At 32.8% G+C, this 23,886-nt stretch overlaps 1 protein-coding gene across 1 annotated transcript; it reads left to right on the forward strand.

The window, feature by feature from the left end:
• Nucleotides 1–7,270: 7,270 nt before the first annotated feature.
• On the forward strand, nucleotides 7,271–21,564 carry LOC134538941 (uncharacterized). Its single transcript, XM_063380556.1, has 2 exons — nucleotides 7,271–7,393; nucleotides 20,936–21,564. Exons 1-2 carry the CDS (start codon nucleotides 7,339–7,341, stop codon nucleotides 21,439–21,441), a joined length of 561 nt encoding a protein of 186 aa, XP_063236626.1. The 5' UTR covers nucleotides 7,271–7,338; the 3' UTR covers nucleotides 21,442–21,564.
• The last annotated feature ends 2,322 nt before the right edge of the window (nucleotides 21,565–23,886 follow it).

Here is a 23,886-nt window from a genome sequence, read left to right on the forward strand (position 1 = left end):
CCAGGTTATAAGCTAGCTGTAGGCAAAATTTCATTCAAATCCATTCAGTAGTTTTTACGTGAAAGAGTAGCAAACATCGATCCATCCATACTTACAAACTTTCGCGTTTATAATATTAGTAATATATATATATATATATATATATATATATATATATATATAAAAAAAAAATTAGCTTCCGTATGTATTTGGCCGCAAAACTCGGAAAGTATACGATGGTTTGGATTGAAATTTTTACAGAACATTGCATCTTAACAGAAGAGTGTTTATATGAAATAAAAGTTTGGGAAAATCCACCGGAAAAGTCGGAAAAAAAAGTTTCTATAACTAAATATCATGGTCATCCAACTTAGTTGTGACCACGCTCGACGATGCTGTACCATATTGTCGAAGTTCAAGCACATCAGGCTACTCGACCATTGTGCCTTGACGACTATAATTTACACAAATATGTATATATATATATTTCAAGAAAGAATAAAAAACTTTATTTAATTTGAAAGTATATTCTTTCGACTCTATTGATAAAAATACGTTTAAATTAAAAAATATTCAAATTTTTGGAGCACAGTAAAAAAAATGCATTTAACCACGAATATGCGAGTTAAACTTCAGAACGATCCAACAGCAGTCATATTTTCAAGACAATTAATTGAAGTTGGTAACGGCACTGTACCTACAAATCCAGAAACAGGAAAAATCAGCTTATCATCTGATTTATGCAACATCGTAGATTCAAAAGAGGAATTAGTAGACAAGGTATTCCAAAACATCGAAACAAAATTCAAAAATCATGCATGGTTGAGCGAAAGAGCCATTCTAGCGGCTAAAAATGTTGACGTACACGATATGAACAATAGTATTGTAAACAGAATCGAAGGTGAAACAATGACATACAAATCTATTGATTCAGTAGTGCACCAAAATGAAGCAGTGAACTTTCCAACGGAATTTCTCAATTCACTCGATGTTCCAGGATTACCACCACATATTTTGAATTTGAAAATTGGTGTGCCAATTATATTGCTTCGAAATATCTGTCAGCCTAAATTATGTAATGGTACACGATTAGTAGTTAAAAAATTAATGGATAATCTTATTAAAGCAACAATTTTGATTGGACTTCATAAAGGTGAAGACGTATTACTTCCACGAATGCCACTTATTCCGACAGATATGGCGTTCGAGTTCAAACGACTTCAATTTCCAATACGCCTTGCGTTCGCTATGACCATCAGTAAAGCACAAGGACAATCTTTGCAAGTGTGCGGTTTGAATTTAGAAAATGAATGCTTCTCTCATGGACAGTTATATGTCGGGTGCTCCAGAGTCGGTAAACCATCTGATCTATATGTTTATGCAAAAAATGGGAAAACAAGGAATGTAGTCCTTCCATTAGCTTTACAATAAAAATATTTAAGCTAAACACATTTTTATTTATTCTATTACATTCCACAGCCATGCACAGTAAAATATTAAATTAAACAATGAATTAATATTATACTGTGCCACAGCAAAGCGTGGCCGGGTTTAGCTAGTATATATATATATATATATATATATATATATATATATATATATATATATATATAACAATTTTGTTGAAGTTTGGCAATTCAAGAAATATACTAGTTTAACCGTGTTTAACGTAAAAATAAAATAAGGACCTGGGACGGGAAATACACCCTTAAGACTGTGTGTAACCGAACGCAAAAGTTGAACATGTTAACCTGAATTAGTTCAGAGTCCTGAGTAGTGACCTCTGACGTGGACTCCCGCGTAGTTCCCACGAAGATTCAGTAATGTGAAACTCAGAGAACTTGAAGAGGCTGCGCCGTCTTCATGAGGTCGTGCGTACTGATTTTCCTCCCTCTCCCACTTCCCCACCAGATATACCATCTTCCAGGTTGTGTTACGTCGGCGCTCTCCCACCTATATTCGCAGCGCCGCGACTGTAGCGCCATCTATGTTTTTTATACATGGGTGCGAGGCAGTTGGCCTCGGGTCTGATGCTTAGTTGTCGCTGTTCTCTTGCCTTCAGATCAACTGCGGGTGCTGGTCGTCTGGGCTGCGTCATGCTCGTTATTTGATTTCTTGTTGATTTTGTGCATGTTGCAGCCATGCATCGCAAAAGTACCGTAACCGGCTTTGTTCCCCGTAAAGTTTGTACTCTTGTTGTTGCGATCATTTCTAGAGCTAAATGTTAAGTTTTTATATTATCTTGTGTCGGGAACCACCTAGTAACTTCCCGACCATAAGATCTCCTGATATCTGTATCCGCGGGATTGCGTTCACATGACCTGGCGTTTTTTTTTTCTTTGTAAGCTTGGCCATGTTTAATGTAACCTTTTGCATCATAACTTTTTTTTTGCAACCGGCCAAGTTTAACTTGTAATGGCGCATATATATAGGTATATATAATGTATATACCTATATATAGCCATGTTAATGAAATGCTTGGGAGCTTGTATTGCTCGTAACATGATACTATCTGTACCTGTTTCTATAAAACTTAATATATTCATTGTGTATACCTTTTATATATACATCATATACATTATATTTATTGTTAGACGGATATAATATTTATAATGGATCAAATGTATGACATTTGCCTGTGTTCTGATTCAATGTGTGACCATGTATGGTCACGAGACCTTTAATTTAAGATTATACACCCAAAACATTTAAGGACATGAAGAAGCTTACCTTTCATGTTAGCGGGTAGGAAATAAACAAACATCTTGTGACATCACGACTCATAGATAGGCTACGGCTGTGTGCGGCAAAAGACAGTGCACTTTCAAACAAAAAAAAACCATCGACAAAGTGGAGACTTCATTCCAACACAACATCGAATTCAGTGTTACCAACTCCGGATTTAGCAAGAAGAAGAATAAATCCCGGAAATTGGTTATTTATCGATTATGTGAACTGGTATGAAGATCCTTCTAGAACATTCGAAAGTCATCTTTATTAAACCAGAGAATTGGAGGGGAAATAGGAGGGAAGGGGGGGAGAGAAAATGGGTATGTAAGCCCGTGGTTTTGACCAGTTAGGCATGGAGCAGCAGGACCATCACCATCAACATCATGAGGCATTAGAGAGAGAGAGAGATTGACAGCAGGAAAAATGTTTTGGAGAGCTAAGTATGAGTAGTGTTGTAATTATTTGTTTAGAAAGGGCCAGTAGAGTTTAAATTTTTGATGATGATAATAACTTTGAGATTTTTGTGTTGTATCTTTTGGACTTGTGTTTTTTTGTGAATATGATGCACCTATTTAAACTGTTTAGGTACTCATAATGTGGATTGGCACTTGTTATTTTTTCTGCACCTACTGTGCATTTTTCTTGTTTGGCGGACATATTACTTTTAACAACTTGAATTTGGCGCTCCAAAGACCTTTCCTTATGAGTTGACTAATAACTTGTTTATATTGGTAAAGATAATAAGCATTCAAATGTACCTTATAAATGTTGGCTTTTTCTAACCTAGAGCTTGAACCAAAGAAAGCATTAGGGTCAGATATAATATTTATTGTGTGTAAATTATATTTTTTACTTATGAGATATATCTAGTCATAAGAGATCTAACTTTTTTTGTACTATTTATGAGATGTTAATGATAAACAATAAACATTGGAAATAATTTGATGTGTTCGGTCAATGTTCTGCCACCTTACATTTTTCAGCATGGGTTTTGTCCCTTTGAATTTGTTTTTGAATTTAATATGCTGGTAAGGCCCCATATGCGCAAGTGTTTACCTTGTGGAAGGTAGCAAGAGTTTATGCTTGCAGTGGGAGTTGGGACTCTGATGGGGCCCGGCCTCAAACGCAACATCAGAAACTTCTGTGTGTTCCATCCAGCTGAAATCATTTATTTTATTTTTGTGTAAACGAGCGCAGGTTTGTTAGGTGGTGGGTCTCGTACCTCCCACACTGCAAAACCTTTCATTTATTTGATAACGGATCATTCTCGTCCCACCAAATGTAATCGTGGTTCGAATACCCGACACTGGAAAAAGGGCAAAAGAGATTTTTGGTCATAAGAAATATTTCAGTCAAATGTTATACTCAAAATATTTTTCAAATATTTTAATACATTTGATACCATACCTATTGAGGGAATTATTATTTGCTTTTGTTCTTTAAACACTAATTGTCATTCCTGGCTATAATGTTTGTTGGTAAAAAAAATATTTTGGTGAAACGTTTTAGATGATAATTTTAGATTTAAAAAAAAAACTTCAAATGGATTTAATTCTGTTGGTACTATGGAAGTAATGAAATTTTTTCTTCAACGCCCTATTTTTCTACTCCTTGAAGTAATGGCTGGTAGTATCAAAAATTGTTTCAGGCAAATTTAAAAAAAAATTAGATGTTTACAATACCTTTGAAAGTATTAAATTATGTGTCTCCAGACGGAGTTTTGAAATTTTTCCCAAGTAAGAAACGTGGCGGACGTTGCACGGTGCCGTATGAGTTTCCTCGGAGAGCTATATTCTCACACACCCACACATTCCGCTGACGGCCAACTCTCATCTCACCGCCTTACACCGTCACAAACCATCACGAAGATGTCTTCGTTTTGAAAGACAGTGAATTTACTGTAATTCATATCTGTGTGGGAATAAAGCGTGTGCTCTTTAATACGACACTAATGACTGGCTCATTCTGTAATCCGGCAGTTACTATGGTCACTTCTGTTCGGAATTTATTATTCGGGTGGATTCAGGTGTTTTTTTATATATTGATAAATTTTTTTTAGTCAGTTGTGTTTATCGTGTTATTTCTTAGAATGTATCAAAACAGTTTGTTATATTTTTGTACCGTATGCATTTTTTCTAAAGTGTATGTACGTTCGATAAACCATCACAGTCGTGGCTCCTAACCTGTGGCGGATGTAATAAAAAATATCCAAAAATCAGTGAAGACAATAGGTTACTGCATTAGAAGCCACGTCGAACACGGATACTTCTGTAGGCCCATATGGCAGTGTGGTATTGTCAGTAGTAATATCAGTTATTTTAGTGCAAGTGTTGAAAATATAATTTATCTTAACAACACCCCTCAAAAAATTATCATATCCATCCAGTCTCTAACTACCAGTATTGTCATAATTATGTCTAATTTATGCCTGGGAGATAATTTAAAGTTTTATAATGAAATTTTATATGAAAAAAAGTAAACATTTTTGACGAACAAACTAAGGGCGGTGAGGCGCAAAGCATTCGTGCCCGTGCCTTAATTTCCACTGCCGTGACGATGAAGTACGATCTCTGTGGAGGTTCGAAACAATGCCGATGTAAGCTGCAAAGTGCCTTATGGCCCCTGCCCCGTCCCTCAGGACCCCCCCCCCTTCTTGAACTCTTCACGACGTGACTCTTTCCCTCTCGGGGCGAGGTCAGGAGGCGCCCTCCTTAAGATCTCATGAATGCTCGAGGGTCGCGTGATGACGTCACTTCCACTCAGCGGCGGTGTTGGAAGAAGCGTGTCTGTCGCCGATCAAGCGAAGACGTCGTATACATGTTGTTCGGGAGAATCTCTGGGACAAAAATTTAGCGGTTTGGAGGTCATGCCAAAACATAGCAATTCGTCGTTAAGTGGGTAGAATCCTGAAACATTAATTTCTGTAATTTTAGTTTATTGCTCATTATTCGAAATAAATTCATAATATTACTATCATTAATTATATTAAAACAAAATAAATTCCAATAAAAAAAATATGTTAATCTTTACCGTTGTTAAAAAAGGTTAAATGTAACATCAATTAAAATATAAAATTATGTGCTAATTTTTGTAAGAAGTACTTAGTATTACCTCGAAAAATTTATTTCTTATATGCAAAAATAACCAAAGCCATGTGTTGTATAATTTGACAATATCATTATTGTAGTATTACGAACTATTTCTTGACAAATAGCTTCTAAACGAATCTTTTGTAAACGCACAGAAAATATTTTTTTCTGTGTTGTCACAGGTGTGCTTGAGCTAGTGTAGCGATGGACCCAACGATAAAACTGAACCGGTTTTATGGACAATACAATAACGACACTTTCAAACATAAATATCAATCAGAACAAAAACTCCGTGGAAAGTATTTATTTATAAAAAATATGTAACAGCACAGGCGATCACGGTAGGTTAATATTTACGAAACAGTTTCATTAATAACAGCAAATACAGGGAAAAAAACAAAACCTGGACAGCACAGCAAATATACGAACACAATGCTTAAGATAAACAGATATTATAACACAACGATGGCAACAAAAACAGGGGTAGAAATAAAGAAAATCGTAATTTCCGTACCATGTACGCTATTAAAGCTTATCTTATTTATTGTAACATCTTAAAATTTTTTTTACAACTTTCGCTTGAAATAATTTTTATGCGATCAACCATTACTGCAAGGGGTAGAATAACAGGGGCTGTATGACAAAAAAACCCATTAAACCTGGTTTATCAAATATCAAATCCAATACAGTTTATTGTAAAAATTCTAAATAGTTTCTAATACTTTAAGCCGAATCAAATTTTGATAAAGCGCATTATTACCGTAAAAACAGGAGATAAAATAATTTTAAAAAATTATTACTTCCTTACAATGTTCGAATCCATTTTAAAATTTCTTAATATTATTTCAACCTTAGTCCAAAGAAAATTTATATTCGACTACGTATTAGTACAAGGGAAGTGTTTTAAGGTCAAACAAATCAGAACTACCTTAAAGAGCATAAACGTTCCAAATATATTCGATGCCTAGAATAAGATAAAATATTTTATCGATCATTTTGGACCATTAGACAACATATAGAACATCATGTTGATCAAGTTCTTAAATTTTTCCAGAAGTTTATAGAAGTTTCCAAAACTTAAACAAAAACGGTTCTTTGAAATCTACCCACGCGTGTAGGTTCTGCCAAAAGGGAAATTTTATTTCTCTCTAAGTATATGGAAAAAATATGTCTAATGGGTTTAGACTTCATGAATCATTAAGTGTTTACGAAATACAGTAAACACTCCAAGGTAAAGCCAAGCTCATAATTTGTGTTTAAAACTATCATCGGCTATTAAGACAATTACTGTTTAAAAAAATCTCATCCAGAGAGTTTCTAAATTATATTACATAGAATATTTTAAGCGATGATAACACATAACTTTGATCGATTACAGTCTGCTTTGCAATTGGTTAACTCATAAATATTTCGTAACTCACGTTAATTATCTACGAGCAGGTGATAGCGTGATATAAAGGTAGGGCTACGTTATAAGTGTTAGTCCAACATTGTGGATATCATTAAGTTCTTTATTCTTTCACGCTGAATAGAAGTCAGCATGAAACTATTCGCTGCTTTGTTTTTCGTCTTGGTGCTAACTGCTGTTTGTAATGGTAAGTTAGTACTGACGTGCTAATTTTCTGAAATACTGTACTGTACAATAGCTGAGAGTATGATAAATTCTAACACATTACTAGTCACCCACAGTTTGATAGCTGCAAAACAATTTCCGACTACTCTGTATAGTTCATTATATTCAATGCAATAATTCAACATTTATTCTTAGACTTAATTTGGTTAAGAGAAGACTGCCAAATCATGAATTAAAATAAATAATTTATTGAAATTTTTTTTCCTAGATTAATAAAAATTATAGGAAGTGAAATCAAGTAAACTTAATATGTATTATGATACTACCTCTTAAAAGCAAACACAAATGAAATAATAATAATAATAATAAATACAATTATATATCATTTCAACAACTCGAAACCCTTTCTGTCAAATAAATATTCAAAACTAAATTTCGCTCAGCAATTGCAGTGAATTCGTTCAGTTCAGAAACATAGGATGTTCCACGCCACTTACATGGCTTATAAATAACATCATTTGGAGCAAAATATTGACATAATGTTGGTTCAATCCCAATACTGATTAATAATTCGAAAAAAAAATTGTATGATACTTGCAGTGATCAGCTTATCGCTTATGGGAATGAGTGAAGGACATAGTTTACCAAAGGGCAGCACAAACACATATCATGCATGCTGCTACAGTTACCAGAGAGAGCTATCTGCAGACACGTATAACAACCAGTCTAGTGCATGAGCGTGCAGACAAGTGTTTGCAAGTATCTGGAAACACAAAAATATTTTTTTTAAGTTTCATATACAAAAAAGGTGATTCATTACATCAAACAATGTGGTCTGATGGTAATAAATCACTGTATTTACCTCAGAACGTTCGTTTAAAACACCTATAAAAAGTGAATTTATCATGAACCGAGTGTAATAAGTATCTGTTGACAAATAATTTTTGACAAAACCATAGGCAATTGTGATAGATTTATTCTAATAGTGTGTATGTAACAGAAATGCCAATACAATAACATAACTGAGAAGGCTTGTGAGGCAGAACAGATTCAGATTTTGGAGCGAAAAGCCGGTGTAAACGAGCTACGGGAAGGTTCCTCATTATATTATTTGGTACAATTGTTTTTTAAACATAAATTTACCAAGAATACTGGATTGTGAGAGGTCAGGGCAAGGGAAAACTAAGTGCATCTCAGGTCAAACACACACGCTTTATCGTGCGGAGTTTAAAACTTTGTGGAAGGGTAGCGAATATAGTGTGCTTTATTGGGATTAGCTAATAACCTGCTGCTTCGCCTACGCAATATCACTGTGTGATTAATTCCAAAACATTTTACAAAATAAATAGACAATTAAAATTGTCAGGCACCTAATAGATATATTTAATAACATAAAAATTTATTATGATATTTTAAAGTGGTTATGCGAAGGCCTTTTTTATTTTTAGTGTATATCAAGTATCTTTATTTTCGAACTTATGTTTTATAGTATTCGATAATCTATTTTACTTTGATAAAACCACACTTACCTACATTTCATTTTATGAGGTGGACAACTTAAAAAAAATTTAAAACACAATTATTTCATTTTAAATAAGTTAATGACATTTTAACATTTACACTTTCATTTACAATAGTTAAAGCTATACTTAGAATAATTAAATAATTTATACTTACTTCAGATATCTCCCATTATTTAAGAATATTTGATAACAATCGCATCTTTGTTTTAAATGTAGAGTACAGATATCAAATGTCTTATACAATTTATTAGTGTATTCTTAGTTGGCATATTAATTTAATATAATCTTCAAATGTTTTAAAACTCTCCTCTTTTCCTACAAGGATACCAGTGTAAAAATTGAGAACTAATTAAATACAATAATATCCGTAAAAATACCAAAACAAACTCCACCCAATTTTTTTTCTTTGAACTTCAGATATTGACTCCGAAATAATCATAATAAACTTATTTTTATATTGCGTTTAAATTTAACATGCAAAACTGATTTATTCCATTTCATAGTTTTTTTATAATTATTAAATAAATTTAACCTCTGTTACAAATGAAAAGGTGATATTTGGTAGAACGTTGAATAAAAAAGGTTTTCCGAAAGTATGTTTATATGTAATTTAGAATATGTGTTTTTAAATTTATTTGAACAAAAGATATTAATTTTTAATGTTAAAATCATATTTACAATATTTTATCATTTAAAAAGTTAAAATTCAGATAATTGTAAAGATTAATTGGTAGATTTTGCATATTTATAAATCATATAACATTGATTAGTTTTAGACACACAATTTTTATAATAAAAAAATTTACAAAGTTTTCACCCTTTTTTCAGTCGATTATAGAAAAAATGATAAACGTTTAAGAAAATATAAAATTATAATTTTGTGTGTAAAACTATACAATTTCTTACATTTATCTAAAATTGCTTGGATATATAATTTATTACTAAAAACTAACATGCACCAGTTTAATTGATTATGGGGTAAAATTTCGAAAAATGGTAAGAGTAGGTACTCCATGTAATGCTTATTATTCACCATTAATTTCGAACACAATTAGATATAGTATATTCAGAACAATGCATTTTTTACTTAAAACCAAACTGAACTACTTTACACATCTTAGGGGCGGAATCTTTCAAATAACCAAAACAATAAGTTTTATTTTTTTTATTTTTTCCATTTAATTTACATATTACTTAATTAGTTGCGGGGATAAGATTTTTTTAAGAAAATGAAAACTTACCCTGTTTTTACCCCCGTTAAAATTAATTTTAATAAAATTTAAAAAAAAAAACAAAGCTTAATTTTCAAAGCAAATGTATACTAGTTTGTAACTTTTAGCTCTTATTGAATCTGAAGTGTTATTTTTTTAACACATCTATTCCTTTTACCATTTTTTCCAAATTCTTCAATGTTTACTATTGGATTCCAATGATTTTAATTGGCTTGATTATATAAGAAGTTTAATTATTTATGATAAAACCACATTCTCTAATTTTTTTATCTATTAAGGCTATAATGTAGTTTATTATTGGTTCCAAAAGAATCTATTATGCTTCATTTAATTCGGAGATAAAATATTTTACCTTAAAACCATTCTTACCCATTTCACATCTTAGGGGTTGCACTTCGCAAAATGTAAAAATTCTGGTTTGTATTTTTCGGATGTTTAATATTTGTCCCCAAAATAATTTATTCAGCTTAATTTAATTCTGATATGTAATTATAAATATTAAGAAAATACTTACCCTTTTCATAATGGTAAAATTGTGGTTTGTAGTTTTCATCTGCTTACTATGGTACCCAATATATTTTGCTGCACGAAATCAAATAAGTATAAAGATATAATTATTATCTAAATCAACATTACTCATTTTTTACCACTTAGGGGTTGAATTTGGAAAACTATAAAAAATATTTATTGGTAGTTTTCGTATGTTAATTATTGCTACCCAATATAATTTAGAATTCTTAATTAAATATAGATACATTATGAATCTTAAAACATACTATACCCTTTTACATCCCTTAGAGGTGGAATTTTGAAAATTTAAATAATGTTTGGTAGTTTTCATACGTCAATTATGGGTGCCGAATATAATTTGTAACTATTAATCAAAATAGGACACATTATTATTTTTTAAAACATACTTGTCTCTTTTCATCCCTTATTGGTTGAATTTCGCAAAAATATAAAATAATTGGTTGGTAGTTTTCGTATGCTATTTATTGGTACCCAAAACTATTTATTACGATTAATTGAATTTAGAGATTTTACCTCTTAGGGGTTGAATTTCGCAAATTATAAAAATTCTGGTTGGTAGTTTTAGTATGTTTTATGTTGGTTCACAAAATCATTTATTATTTTTGGTTAAATTCCAAAATATAATTACTAACCTAATAAACACACAACTTTTTCTACACTTAGGTTTATAAGAATATGTATATATTTTTATGAAAAATGTTCAGTCTTGGTTTTTTTATTTAAAAATTTCTGCAGTAACATATTTTAAAACCGTTAAAACACTTAATAGCATCACAGTTTAAAAAAAATCAATATCTAATATCTTATTCTTTAGGTAAATCATGTTTATCTTATGTGCTAGATTTTTGTTGTTATTTTATGTTTGCTAGTAAAATTACGTTTTTATTTTATTCTATTTGTGAGTACTTTATGTTTTTCTTGCCTATAGCTTTTATTATGCTTAATTATGACGTGCTTAGTTAATAAATATGTATGTGTTAAGTGTAAGACAAGGCGGCACGCCACTTAAAATAAGACAGTAAAAATAAAATAATTAAAACATTACGAAACATAAAAAAATGTGTTTTTTTGGTATCGTATGTTTATTATTGGTAAAGAAAAATATTTTATTACGCTTAATTAAATTCGGAGAAATAATTATTTATCCTTAAAACATACTAACCCCTTTTTCACCTATGTAGCGAATTTTGAAAACTATGAAAACTACGGATGGTCATTTTCGAATGTAAATAATTATTTCCAAGATATTTACTTATACTTGAATAGTTTCAGAGATATCATTAACTATCTTAAAACAATATTTAACCCTTTTCACCTCCTGAGGGGTGGAATCCAGCAATTATATATAGCCTAATTTCTAAGTTGCCAAAAGATCTTTAAAATTAAAAAAAATTTCAAAATTCGTCAACTAGTTTTCGATTGTTTCTCGAACAAACAAACAGACAATAATTATAAAACAACTATATTTTTGTGTTCTCAATAATGTCATTAAAATTTCCAATAGTTTTTTTTCCCATCATTTCATCAAACGTACAGACCTTTTACCTCTAACAGTTATTAGTATAGATTGGACAGCAACGCATTATTAAGTTAAGTCTAATACAGTGGAAGGTATTTAATCCGTCATTCTATATTTATGTAATCCGGCACCATTCAAGCCTCTCACGTTCAGATGTTTCTCGAGTGTTTTCCTGCTGTAGGCTTTACCGCCAGGTCATATTACTGCGCAGCCTATGTTTTTAGTTCACTCAAGGTTTATCGTTACTCTAGGTTTTAATTTCAGTAGTGTTTTGCACGTTTTCTTACATCTTACACTTCAAGTTTCACATTCATTGGATATATTCCCTAATGATTTTCGAAGAAGATCAACACTCATCTTTTTTTATGTTTAAAAATCTTAGCTCTAGAGTACGGCATCTGGTAAGAATAAATTCGTGAATGGAACGGAAGTCGCATAGAACCGAAATGTTTAACAACGATACTGCCATTTAGATGACGCGAACCAAATTTCTCAAAGACAAAGAGAAACTATAAAGTATTCACTGTTTAATGAATATTTTACCAAATTGGTAGTATTTTAATAAAATTTCTAGTCGAAAATCAGTTTTAAAACCTGGGTTTAGTATTTATTCAAGATTTTTTTGAACTTTTATCGAAGCCATTTCCATTTGTTGTACGATTTTTTCTCTGCAAAACGAATGAATCACGTAGCTGTTCCAACAACGAATTACAGTGGTGGGTGCGGAATCTGTGTGTAATTCGTGTCAAGAATTGTAGATGTAAACACATTTTTCTTAGCGTTGTTCTAAAAATTCTAAAAAAAAATTTTACGTGAAGTTTTGTGTCTGAGTTTTGTATTATGTTTGTATTAGCAATACGATAACATAAAAATTTGCTCGTTACCAAGGTTATATTTTTATACGTCACTTATTAGTACTGAAATACTGGCTTATATATTTTTCTTTTTATATAGTACCTACATTGATACAAATTGTTCTAAAAATCATTGCAGTGCATAATAATTTATATTTGATATTCCTAATAAATAATTGGGTTGTCCCATAACTCAACGTTAAAATAAGTACAGTTGATAGGCCAGTAAAGCATGTTTGATTTTATTTTAAATAGTTGTCAATACTAGGGGTATTTATGTTTGCGAGTATAAAGTCCAATATCTAATGATTTGGTGCAATGTGCTAATTTGAAAGCTATTAATAAAATGCATATACAAAAACATTACGGGAATTCTTAATTTGGTTTTTTTTTTCATTCAGAAATTTACTGTAAATATTTTTGTAAATGGAACAGAAATATCTATGTAAACTTATAGATAATTGTGAACTTGTTCATTTACTCGAAAACAACTGTGAAACTACGACAAAGGTTCGCAGTTATACAGGATGCGGATATTTACCCAGGTATTTATGCTTTGTGGTCCCAGTACTTCGAAGAGTTAAAGTTATTTGCAAGCCTTTCCCTGAATAGCCATCCAGCATTAAATTGGCACATTAATAAGCATGATACAAACATAATTTTTCCTTGGTTAAAAAAATGTTTTTTGTTTAATCATGATTTCCAAAGTTTAAAAAATAATGCGTAGATGAAGCATAAAATAAAATATCAAAATGATGTGCCGATTATCGTAAGAAATGCTAATTATTATCTTAAAAAACGTTTTTCATTAATGTAAAAATAGCCACAGCCATGTGTTATACAAATTTACAGTATATTTTATGGCAAATGGTTTCCAAAGATATATTTTTTGTAAAAGTACGTATAAATTTTTCTGTGTGATTTATCATCTTATCAACGATTCTCGGCTTGACGTTGAGTTATGGGTCATTCTGTGTAATGAATTTCGATATTCCGACAATATCTCTTATACCTTTCACTAAACTTGTTAAGTTTGGCCACCTTACATTTTGTATGGACAGGATGGATGTCTCTCTCATTCAAGAGCTGATTTATAACACGCCAGTTTTGATTCCTTGCGGGACCACGATATACTACCCCATGCGCGGCACGACTGGTTAGGCGCCCTCTCATGAGACATAGCACGTTCAGCACGAAACAAGGGAAATCTTAAGTGAAATTTCCCGCTGTATGCTGATAAATAATTCTATGTATTAACACATGTGCATTTGGGTAAGAGGAAAATTGTATTCGTCGTAAGAAAAATGTTGTGCATACTACACAATAAACAACTTGCTAAATTAAATGTAACAAAATAATTTTTTTTGGTCGGAATGGCATAAATTTCAACAGTGTTTATACGGTTACCAGATGAATTCGTAAATTAAACTTTGAAACATTTAATGAATTAATTATTTAAATTTTCTTAAAAAAAAGACCTACTGATTAACCAAAAATAAACATACGCTTATTATCAAGTCTACTCTGCAAGTTATATAATCATATACTATAGTAGTGACCAAATTAACATTGGTTGATTTAGCTGAACTTCTGTGTGAGAATGATTCGGGTTCGGTTCTCCAACAAATTGAATTGTTTCTTAATCTTTGAAGTAATTTATTATTCATTTTCATTCACATAAATAAAATAGAGAAAAAATTTGGGTGCTTATTATTACATTCGACTATAACATTGCTTTATCAATGCAGTCTCCGGTAGTATTACATAAAAAATACATCCTTTTACCTTAATTGTTTGAAGTAGTATGTAAATGTATTTCCGGGGACTGGGTTCTGGGTGTGATGTCGATGGCAGTGTATGCTGCCTTGAACCTAAGCCTCCAATGACATTACTGTGGCCATCTTAAATGGTCTTGACATTGAAATTTGACACCGACCTTCAAAATTTTCTAAAATTTGCCAAAAATGCTTTAAATTTGCCAAAATTAGTCACAAATTACTCCAAATATGTTAACATTTGCCCAAAATTCTCCAAAATCATAAAAATTAACCTTTTCTTCGAAAAAAAAGTCAAAAAAGTCAAAAAATTAAATAAAGTGTATTAATTTTAAGGGAAAAAAATTCCCGTTTGGAGAGAAATTTTCCGTTTTAGTCATCAAAAATACAAAGGGCTTGAAAATTACCGAAAGTGGCTTAAATACCCCGGTGAAACGCCACCCTAAACCGATGAGGTCATGACCTTGACAATAAGGATGCCATGGCTACCATTTAGAAATGTAGCGTAACCGTTTCAATTTTCGTCACAGCCGCCATATAGAAATCCGTAATTTCTTTTTTTGCTATAAACGCGGGAGAAAATAAACATTATAACAAAAAACCTTTCACCATCTTGGATTATGACAACACGACCGCCATCTTATATCTCCTTAAATTTTAAGCTAACAATTTCGGAAAAAAAAATAAAATTCATAAAAAAATTATTAAATAAAAATTTAACATAAATAATCCCGGCTTCTTAATTATGATATCACAGACGAAATCTTGAAAATCTGTAATTATTCAGCTAGAAAAGCGGGAAAACTTTTTAGACTTAATCTATTTATTAATCCAATTTTAGTAAAATTTAAAATTAAAAACGCTCAAACATCATGGTGTCCTCGGTTTGAACCCGTTGAGGGCAAACATAAAAATGCAGACGGATCCTTCCTCCATGGAAACCTCCGGCAGACTGACCTCCCACCACTAATGGCAAGGTATATATATCAAGTCCGCAATCTTGTTTTCATCAGCTGGAGGCCACCATCTTGTTTTCGTCTCCTAGAGTGCACTACAGCCATGTTAGTTTCAATTTTACTCGCTAAAGTGCAGTAGTCATTTATTACTGTGACGCCTTCTATCTTGACATATGGGTGCCAAAATGAAAATTCGTAATTATTGAACTATAATTTTGGGAAAAATTTCAAAATTCACAAAAAAAAAACCCGCATTAATATATTGATTGATTTGATCGGTTCCTGCCCTCGGTCCAATACTTGACCAATAAAAAAATTTAATTTTATGGGGAAAAATATTAATTTCAATAAATATGGTAGAAAGCCCTAAAATAGGATTAAATTCCTCTACTACCAGTAAGACGATGTTGATATATGGACCGTCATCTTGAAAATTCCTAATAATTAAACTAGAAATTTAAGAACAAATCCAAAAAAACTATCTAAAAATTAAAACAATAATGGACTCGATCGGTTTATGTCATTGGTTCAAATCACAATCAGTAAAAATATTATAAATGCTTAAAAATAATTTTAAATTGAGTTCCCCATTATTTTTGTGGAGTTTATTAGTCATTCTCTCTACTGAAAAAGACTCTTTACAAGATATTTGTATAACGAAATATATAAATTGACACTATACCTAACCCGGAAGTCTATTTTTTTCTATGTATGAAATACATTCGAACCAGTTCATGTACAATGTTATATGTATAGGCCAAGTGTCTTCGGACCACGAGAACAGGTCATGTACAATGTCAGAAGTATAGGCCAGACGTCTCCGAACCACAATAGATACTTCGTCGATAACTAATATAAAGTCTTTCAAGCTGACAAGTTTTTTTCGCAGACAAAATAAAGTCTTAAAACTGTCAGACCTAAATTATCGCTAAAATAAATTACAAGTAATTAGACCAACTGAACACGTTTTATGTTTAACAAAGGACCAAGTATTTCTGAAAAAAAGTCCCGATTGTGACTAAGAAATTAAATTGAAGGATGCTGACGTTTTAAGGAATACTAAAACCAATTAGTATATCATCACCGTGAAAAGTTAGAATACATTCAAGTCCATATGAAGTAAATCTTCTATAATTTGAAATAGTGATGGACACTTAAAGAGGAAGCTTTTCAACGATGAAGAAGCTTATATGTCAACGATTTTGAGGTGAATAGCTCACTTCTATGGCGATGGCTACAGTGACTCTAAAGCTGGTGACGCTATCGAAGACTGTACTGAAACACCTAAAGAAGGTAAGATCAAAGACTGTGATGAAGCCCTGAGACAAAACGATGAAAAAGTTGTAATAAAATAAACAATTATGATAAAGCTTACGATGATCACTGGGCCGATAGTGATATTAAATAAATTTATAGTAAAAATGCAAGGAAGATGACAGGAAAAGAGATTAATTATGCATCATGGGAAGATTCTAACATATCGGTTGACAGGTTAAAACTTCTACATGCTTCGGTTTGTGCAGGAAACTATTCGCACATAAAAAAGTAGCCTTCATATGTAAAGAACAGAGGTAATCTGTCTACTAATATAATGAATTGTTTTACCTGCATTTATTTGTATTAAGAAAAATAAAAATTATATTTTTCACGAAATCTGATTTCCAGCTATGCCTGTGTTCTCGCGCATGAAAGTTAAATGTCTGCTTTATATGTCCATTGCATGTCCTGTGTGTATGTATTGTGTGTTGATTGCATGTCATGTGTATGTACTGTGTACACATTCTGTGTTCATTTTGTGTGTACAGTATGTTCATTTCATGTCCAGAGTGTGTACTGTGTTGACAATTGCGTATACTGTGTGTCTATTGTGTGACAGTGTGAGTGTACTATGTGCTTACTGTTTGCTTTCAATATGTGTAATGGATGTGTATTATGTGTCCATTGTGTGTAATGTGAGTTCTTTTATTTTATTGGATGTGTGTCTTTTGTTGAATTTGTGTTGTCAAATCTGTAGTACTTTGGTGTAAACCATGTTCTTTTGGTCTAACCGTTTTAAATTGATTTGATCGATACTTAAGGTCTGAGAGTTCGTAGACTTTGTCTTGACTACTTGAAATATTTTATATCAGGTATCGACGAAGTATATCCTGTGGTTCGTAGAATTCTGGACTGAATGTCTGACATTGTGCATGACATGGTCTCGTAGTCCAAAGACACTTGGCTTACCGTATAGAATTGTACATGAACTGGTTGGAATATATTTCATACATTGAAAATATATTCTTCCGTAATAGGCATTGCGACCACGTAGCCTATTTATTTATTTGGACAGGAATGTTGTAACGAGTCTTTTCTTTCATAGAGAGAATATTTTATAAACACCACAAAAGTTAATAGAAAACACAATTAAAAATTTATTTAAATTTTTTTTTTACTCGTTTCACTGACTGTGATTCGAACCAAGGCTGGAAACCGATCGTGTCTATTATTATTTAATTTTTTTTATTTTCGGAATTTTTCCTGAAGTCTTAAGTTAATTATTACCAATTTTATAGATGAAGATCAATATCCCATCATCGCCTTACTGAAGACTGGTGTTAGATGAATTTAAGCCTATTTCAGGACTTCACACCATATTTGTTGAAATATTTTTTCCATTAAATTATGAATTTTTATTGGTAAAGTATTTAACCAAGGGTAGGATCCGTTTGAATAAATCAGTATAATAATGCGCGTTTTATTATGAATTTTGGAATTTTCCCCAAATTTATAACTAAATAATTTCGGATTTCCCAGATGATGCCTAAATGTATGGCAGGCCTCACTGTGTTAGATGATTACTGCACTCTAGCGAGTCAAATTCGAACTAAAATGGCAGTAGGGCAATCTAGCAGACGAAAACAAGATAGTGGCCTCTAGCTGACGAAAACAAGATGGCCGTTTCAACAAAATGGTGGACGTGTTTTTATCCATTCTGGTGATATATATTTTGGCATCATGTGAGAGGTCAGTCTGCCGGTGGCTATTATGGAAGAAGTACCTATCGTCATTTTTATTTTTGGTTTTACCAGGTTTAGAACCTAAGATTCCATGATGTTATTGCTTTTTTAAATTAAAAATTGATTATTAATTTTTTTTCAATAATTTGAAAATGTTTTCCGACTTTATAGTTTAAAATTTATGGATTTTCAAATTGATGCTCAGGATGTCATAATCCAAGATGTCGAAATGTTTTTGTAAGAACGTTTATTAATTATTTTTTATTAATTTAATATTTTTTCCCGAATTACTAGCATAAAAGTGCAGATTTTTAAGATGGCGACCCAAACGAAAATTGCAACCTTTACATAAAAATATAAAATGGCGGCCAAGGCATCTTCTTTGTCTGGATAATGACCTCAGAGGCTTAGGGCTACTTGTTGCTGGGGAATTTATGCCACTTTGGGTAAATTTAAGACGTTGGCATTTTGGAGGATATTCAAGAAATTTTCCCTCTAGTTGGAAATTTTTCCCTTGAAATAGAGACATTTTTATTATTCTTTTTAGAATTTTGTTATTGAATTTTTTTCTCACCAAAATTGGACATTTTGGTGGATTTCAGTATATTTTGGGCAAATTTTGTAAATTTTGAGTCTTATTTGGCAAATTTGGGCAAAATTTGAAGGTAAAGTTCAAAGGTCAAGGTTAAGGTCAACCAAGATGGCTGCCTTGACGTCATTGGAGATGTAAGTTGCAAGGCAGCAGACACCACCACTGACACCATACCCAGAAACCAGTCCCCAGAAATACTTTTACATACTACTATTATTTAAAATAAAACTAAAACTTTTGGACATAGTTTCAAACCAGAAATAATATTTAAAAATATAATTATTGATAATATTAATTAAATTTTAACTACAAAAATAAAATAACTTAACAATATTGGAGTATGCTTATAAAGTTAGGTAAGAAAAGGTTAAAACTATTCTATGTACCTTAAAAATTATTAGTAGTTTTTAATTATTTGAACAAAAAATAAATCTACTTTATATCAAAACAAAAAAGTAATTGTTTAAGGAGGGATCAGAACTCATAAATTATTTTTATTGCAGTTATATAGTCATGATACTACCCACTTTTTTTTTTAAAGCTGGGTGGCACACAGGCAAGTCTTGACAGTCACCAGTGTGCCCATCATCCCCCCCCCCTTTAACGTTGTAGTGATATATCACCCCGAGTCATAGTGAAATTATAGTTGAGATTGTTGGTGTAGTAAGACAACACAAATTACATCCATGTCTTACCCGGGATTCGAACCCAGAGCCCTCGCACCGTAGCCCGGTGCGTTATCGACTGCGCCACGGAGGCCGACACCCACTCAGCTGCTACTTCTTCCTGGGATAAATATATTTTGTTTTATGTACTGGAATAACAAGTAGCTAAACAGAAATTCGTAAATGTATTAAAATTTGCTTTAAGAATAATGTAGGTACTGAATAAGTAATGAATAAACAGTGAATAAGAGCGTACCAAGCGTATACGTAACTATTGCCACCACACTTCCAAGCCGCCATGTTTGTAAGCGAGTTGCCGATTGTATTTTAAGGTTCCGACAGCCTAGCGGCAGTCGGACTCTTCCGATCGCCTTTTAAATGAGAATCGAGGCGCCACACGCATCTTAGAATAACAAATAAGTGAAATCTTCCGATAATCTTCATTTAACGATCGGGAACTCCTTTCCGAGCGAATTAGAATAAACGCCGAGAAGCCGTACTCATACTAGCAACTGCCATTACTTCATTGTGTCTTAACAGCAAGCCAAGACCTTTGCAAAAAAAGTATGTTGTCTGTAAAGTCGGTTTACGGACGATAATTTTACATGATAACGTCATAAGAAAACATCGATGAAAAATTGCATATTTTTTGATTTTCTAATATTATTTACAGATTTTGAAAATTTAATTTAAATAATTTGTTTAAATATAATCAAGAACAATTAGTTAAAAAGCCCGCCTTTACCTGTTTGATACTATATAAGATTTTCTCGCACGGTGGTTGGCCTGTTCTTGCACTCTCGGTTCAGGCGGAACGTGACAATATTTCGTGCGTGCAGCCGTCGTTCATCGATTTATAAGACGTTATCTCGTCAAAAACTCAGAGTAGTGTCAGGTTGGGGTGCATATTTGTTCCAGGCGGGTACCCCAAGATAACTGCCATCTTCGCCGACCCGCGCAGGTACAGCGGCCGGTTCTTGTCGGGCCGCTACGACGCCAACGAGATCTACAGCTTCAGGAAGAACGTCTCGCTGGACGCCGTCATCGTGCCGACGCGGATATCGCCCGGCGACCAGTCCGAGGAGTACGCCGAGACGTACAGGATCCTGGTGGAGGCGGCCGACGACCTGGGAGACTACGGCTACCACGAGGACGTCGGGGTGGGCTACTTCAACGGCACCGCGCGCACGGGCTCGGCCATCTCCGTGCCCATAGTGTCCATCCGGGACCCGGAGCACAGCCTCGTCGCCGCGCCGACGAGGAACGGCTCGGTGCTGCGCTACGTCGTGTACGTCGAGTACGGCTCGATGCGGATGGCGTACTACCCGGAGTTCAGCAACCGGAGCCTGGACTTCCTCGACGTGTTCAGCAACCAGCCGAGCGCGTACGGCGTCGTCGTCGGGCTCGAGTACTCGCACCCTTGAGTGGCTCGCCTAGTGTAGGTGAGGCTATGTGATACGTGTGATGCTGCTGGTGCCTCTGGGCGCAAATCTCTGTGCAACCATAACGTCACACGGCAGCAAAATGAAAATAAATCTACAATAGAATGTCCTTCTTGTTCTTTAGTGCCAAACATAAAACATTTTTAAATATCTTAAAATACAGTTCAAAAACGAAATACGAAAACATAAAGACACATTTGTCCTCAGCGTATTTTTAAATGCTTTTCGTGAATCGACCCTACTCGGCTATGTTCGACACGTGGGTATTTCTGAAGCTTTGCAGCCTCGTGTGTGCGTCCAGGTAGGCGGGGCTAGCCTTTAGCCGCGTGGCACACGCCAAGCGAACGAACAGACTGTGTAACTTTCAGAAGGTGAGAAGCGTCGACGTGGTGGAAATCAGTTTTTTAACTTACGCGCCGCATTGCAACACACAAAAAAATGTGGGAATGGTGCTTGAACAAACCTGATGTTGGATCTGTAAGCATGAATTAGAATAACCGTCGTTAAATACAGTCACATCCACAAAATATAATCCTTTAAGCAATTATTAAAAAAAAAAAACTAAGTTTCAACTAATTTTTAGGACGCAAACCAACAGTGGTTTCATGCAGCATCTAGGGAGTAATCCCCCAATGAGTGCCTTCGCTCGATGAGGATCATTTCCGCTAGGGTTCACTTGGGAGGTGGGTACGTAATTAGTTTCCGAATAATACGAAGATCATCCACTGCTCGCTGTTGCAACTTCTCGTTGCAAATCACATAGAATCACATAATACCACTTTGGTAGAATTAATATATTTTCACGAGATTTAGAGAATACTAAATATCTCTATATGTGATCATAGGTGAACATTACCCATCCAAAATTTAATTTTTATTACGATCACCTATATATGCAAAACTCTTTGAAAAAAATTGATGTATTAATGTTTGATTTTAATTTACGAGTAAGACGAATTCCTACTTACCTCTTAACGTGAACACCGAGAAATAAAATCTGAATATGGGCGAAAACGTATTACTATGGCGTCCGTCTTGAAAACAGTGAATTTTAGGTTCTTTAAATGATACATGTAATAGGGAATTTTGATTTAATACAACTTTAAACATACGCCATTGCAGTTTTGCCCTGTGCGCCATGAAAAAAAAATTTAAGAATGGAAAATAAGATAAAAAATTAAAACATAAAATCACAGAGAACAAGCCTCAATCAGCTGATGAAACTGAACATGTTTTATGGACAACATAATGACGACAGCTATATGAAAACATTAAAACATTAAATACCAGGCAGCAAAAATATTCCCTGGAAGGAATAAATCCCTTCTGTTCCACATCAGCCCATTTGGGGTTGTCCTCTGTGAAATTATTTTTTCATAATTATTTTTTTTCATTCTTGAATACCGGCACACAGTATCCCAAGTGTTTTAATTGAGAATTTGACTATCATATTTTGTTTACAGAAGTTAAAAATAAGCAAAAAAATTCATAAACTATTTTTTAAATAAATGCATAGGAAACACAAAATAACTTTGCTGAGAGTCGTCAAACAATATTCAACAATATAAGAAGATTTTGATCAAACACAATGAAAAAATTATATAGAAATTAGAGAATAATTACCAGTATAAATATTGATGATTTCAAACTACATAATTGATAGCTATCAATTCAACAATTATCTCCCGAATTTAAAATTAAATATACCAATGGAAGATCTGTTTTAACTATATGCCTGTATATAACTGAATTATAGGAATTACCAGCATGTAATGAACACGATTGCCTTAGTTTACTTCATATTACATAATCACATAACAGTGGACGTATATATTTCATTTTAAGATTACCAAAAAATAACATTCATATTCTATTTGATTTATATCAAAAATATTTATAATTATTAACTCGTATGAAAACTTATGAAACATATACGTAATTATAAATTTGATTTTATTCAAAAAAAGTATTTAATATTTTTTTAAAGTTTTCAGGGCCTTTTTGGAGAATTTTGTGAAAAAGCATTAATTGCAAAAAAAAATGTTTAAACAATTAGGAAAAACCATTAATATTACGTTTGTTGCAATAAGGTTACAATAAACTTTTGGAAAGCTTGTTTCAAGGGTGCGTAACATCTCTGAATATTTACGCTAGATAATACCTCATGTGTTTTCCTACCATAATGGTATTAACAGTCACCATTCCAGGATTTATATGAAGCTTCAGTCATCCTGGGTACCTACTGTAAACCCACATGGAACTTGAGAAAATACACATGTTTTTACTCACCGTTGTATATAAACTAATTTTCTACTAAGTAATTGTTAAAAAAAAATTACTGCTAACAATATTATTTAATTTATAACTACTTAAACTTATCCACCAACTCCATAAAAATTATGTACTTATGTAAAAAACGAAGGCACA

Source organism: Bacillus rossius, chromosome 14 (assembly GCF_032445375.1).
Source record: "Bacillus rossius redtenbacheri isolate Brsri chromosome 14, Brsri_v3, whole genome shotgun sequence".
NCBI lineage: Eukaryota > Metazoa > Arthropoda > Insecta > Phasmatodea > Bacillidae > Bacillus > Bacillus rossius.

Excerpts from the sequence above, each read along its gene's own strand:
- LOC134538941 (XM_063380556.1), top strand. The coding sequence starts at position 7,339 with ATGAAACTATTCGCTGCTTTGTTTTTCGTCTTGGTGCTAACTGCTGTT. Across the intron at positions 7,394-20,935 it reads GCTAACTGCTGTTTGTAATG|GCGGGTACCCCAAGATAACT; the intron begins GTAAGTTAGTAC and ends TATTTGTTCCAG.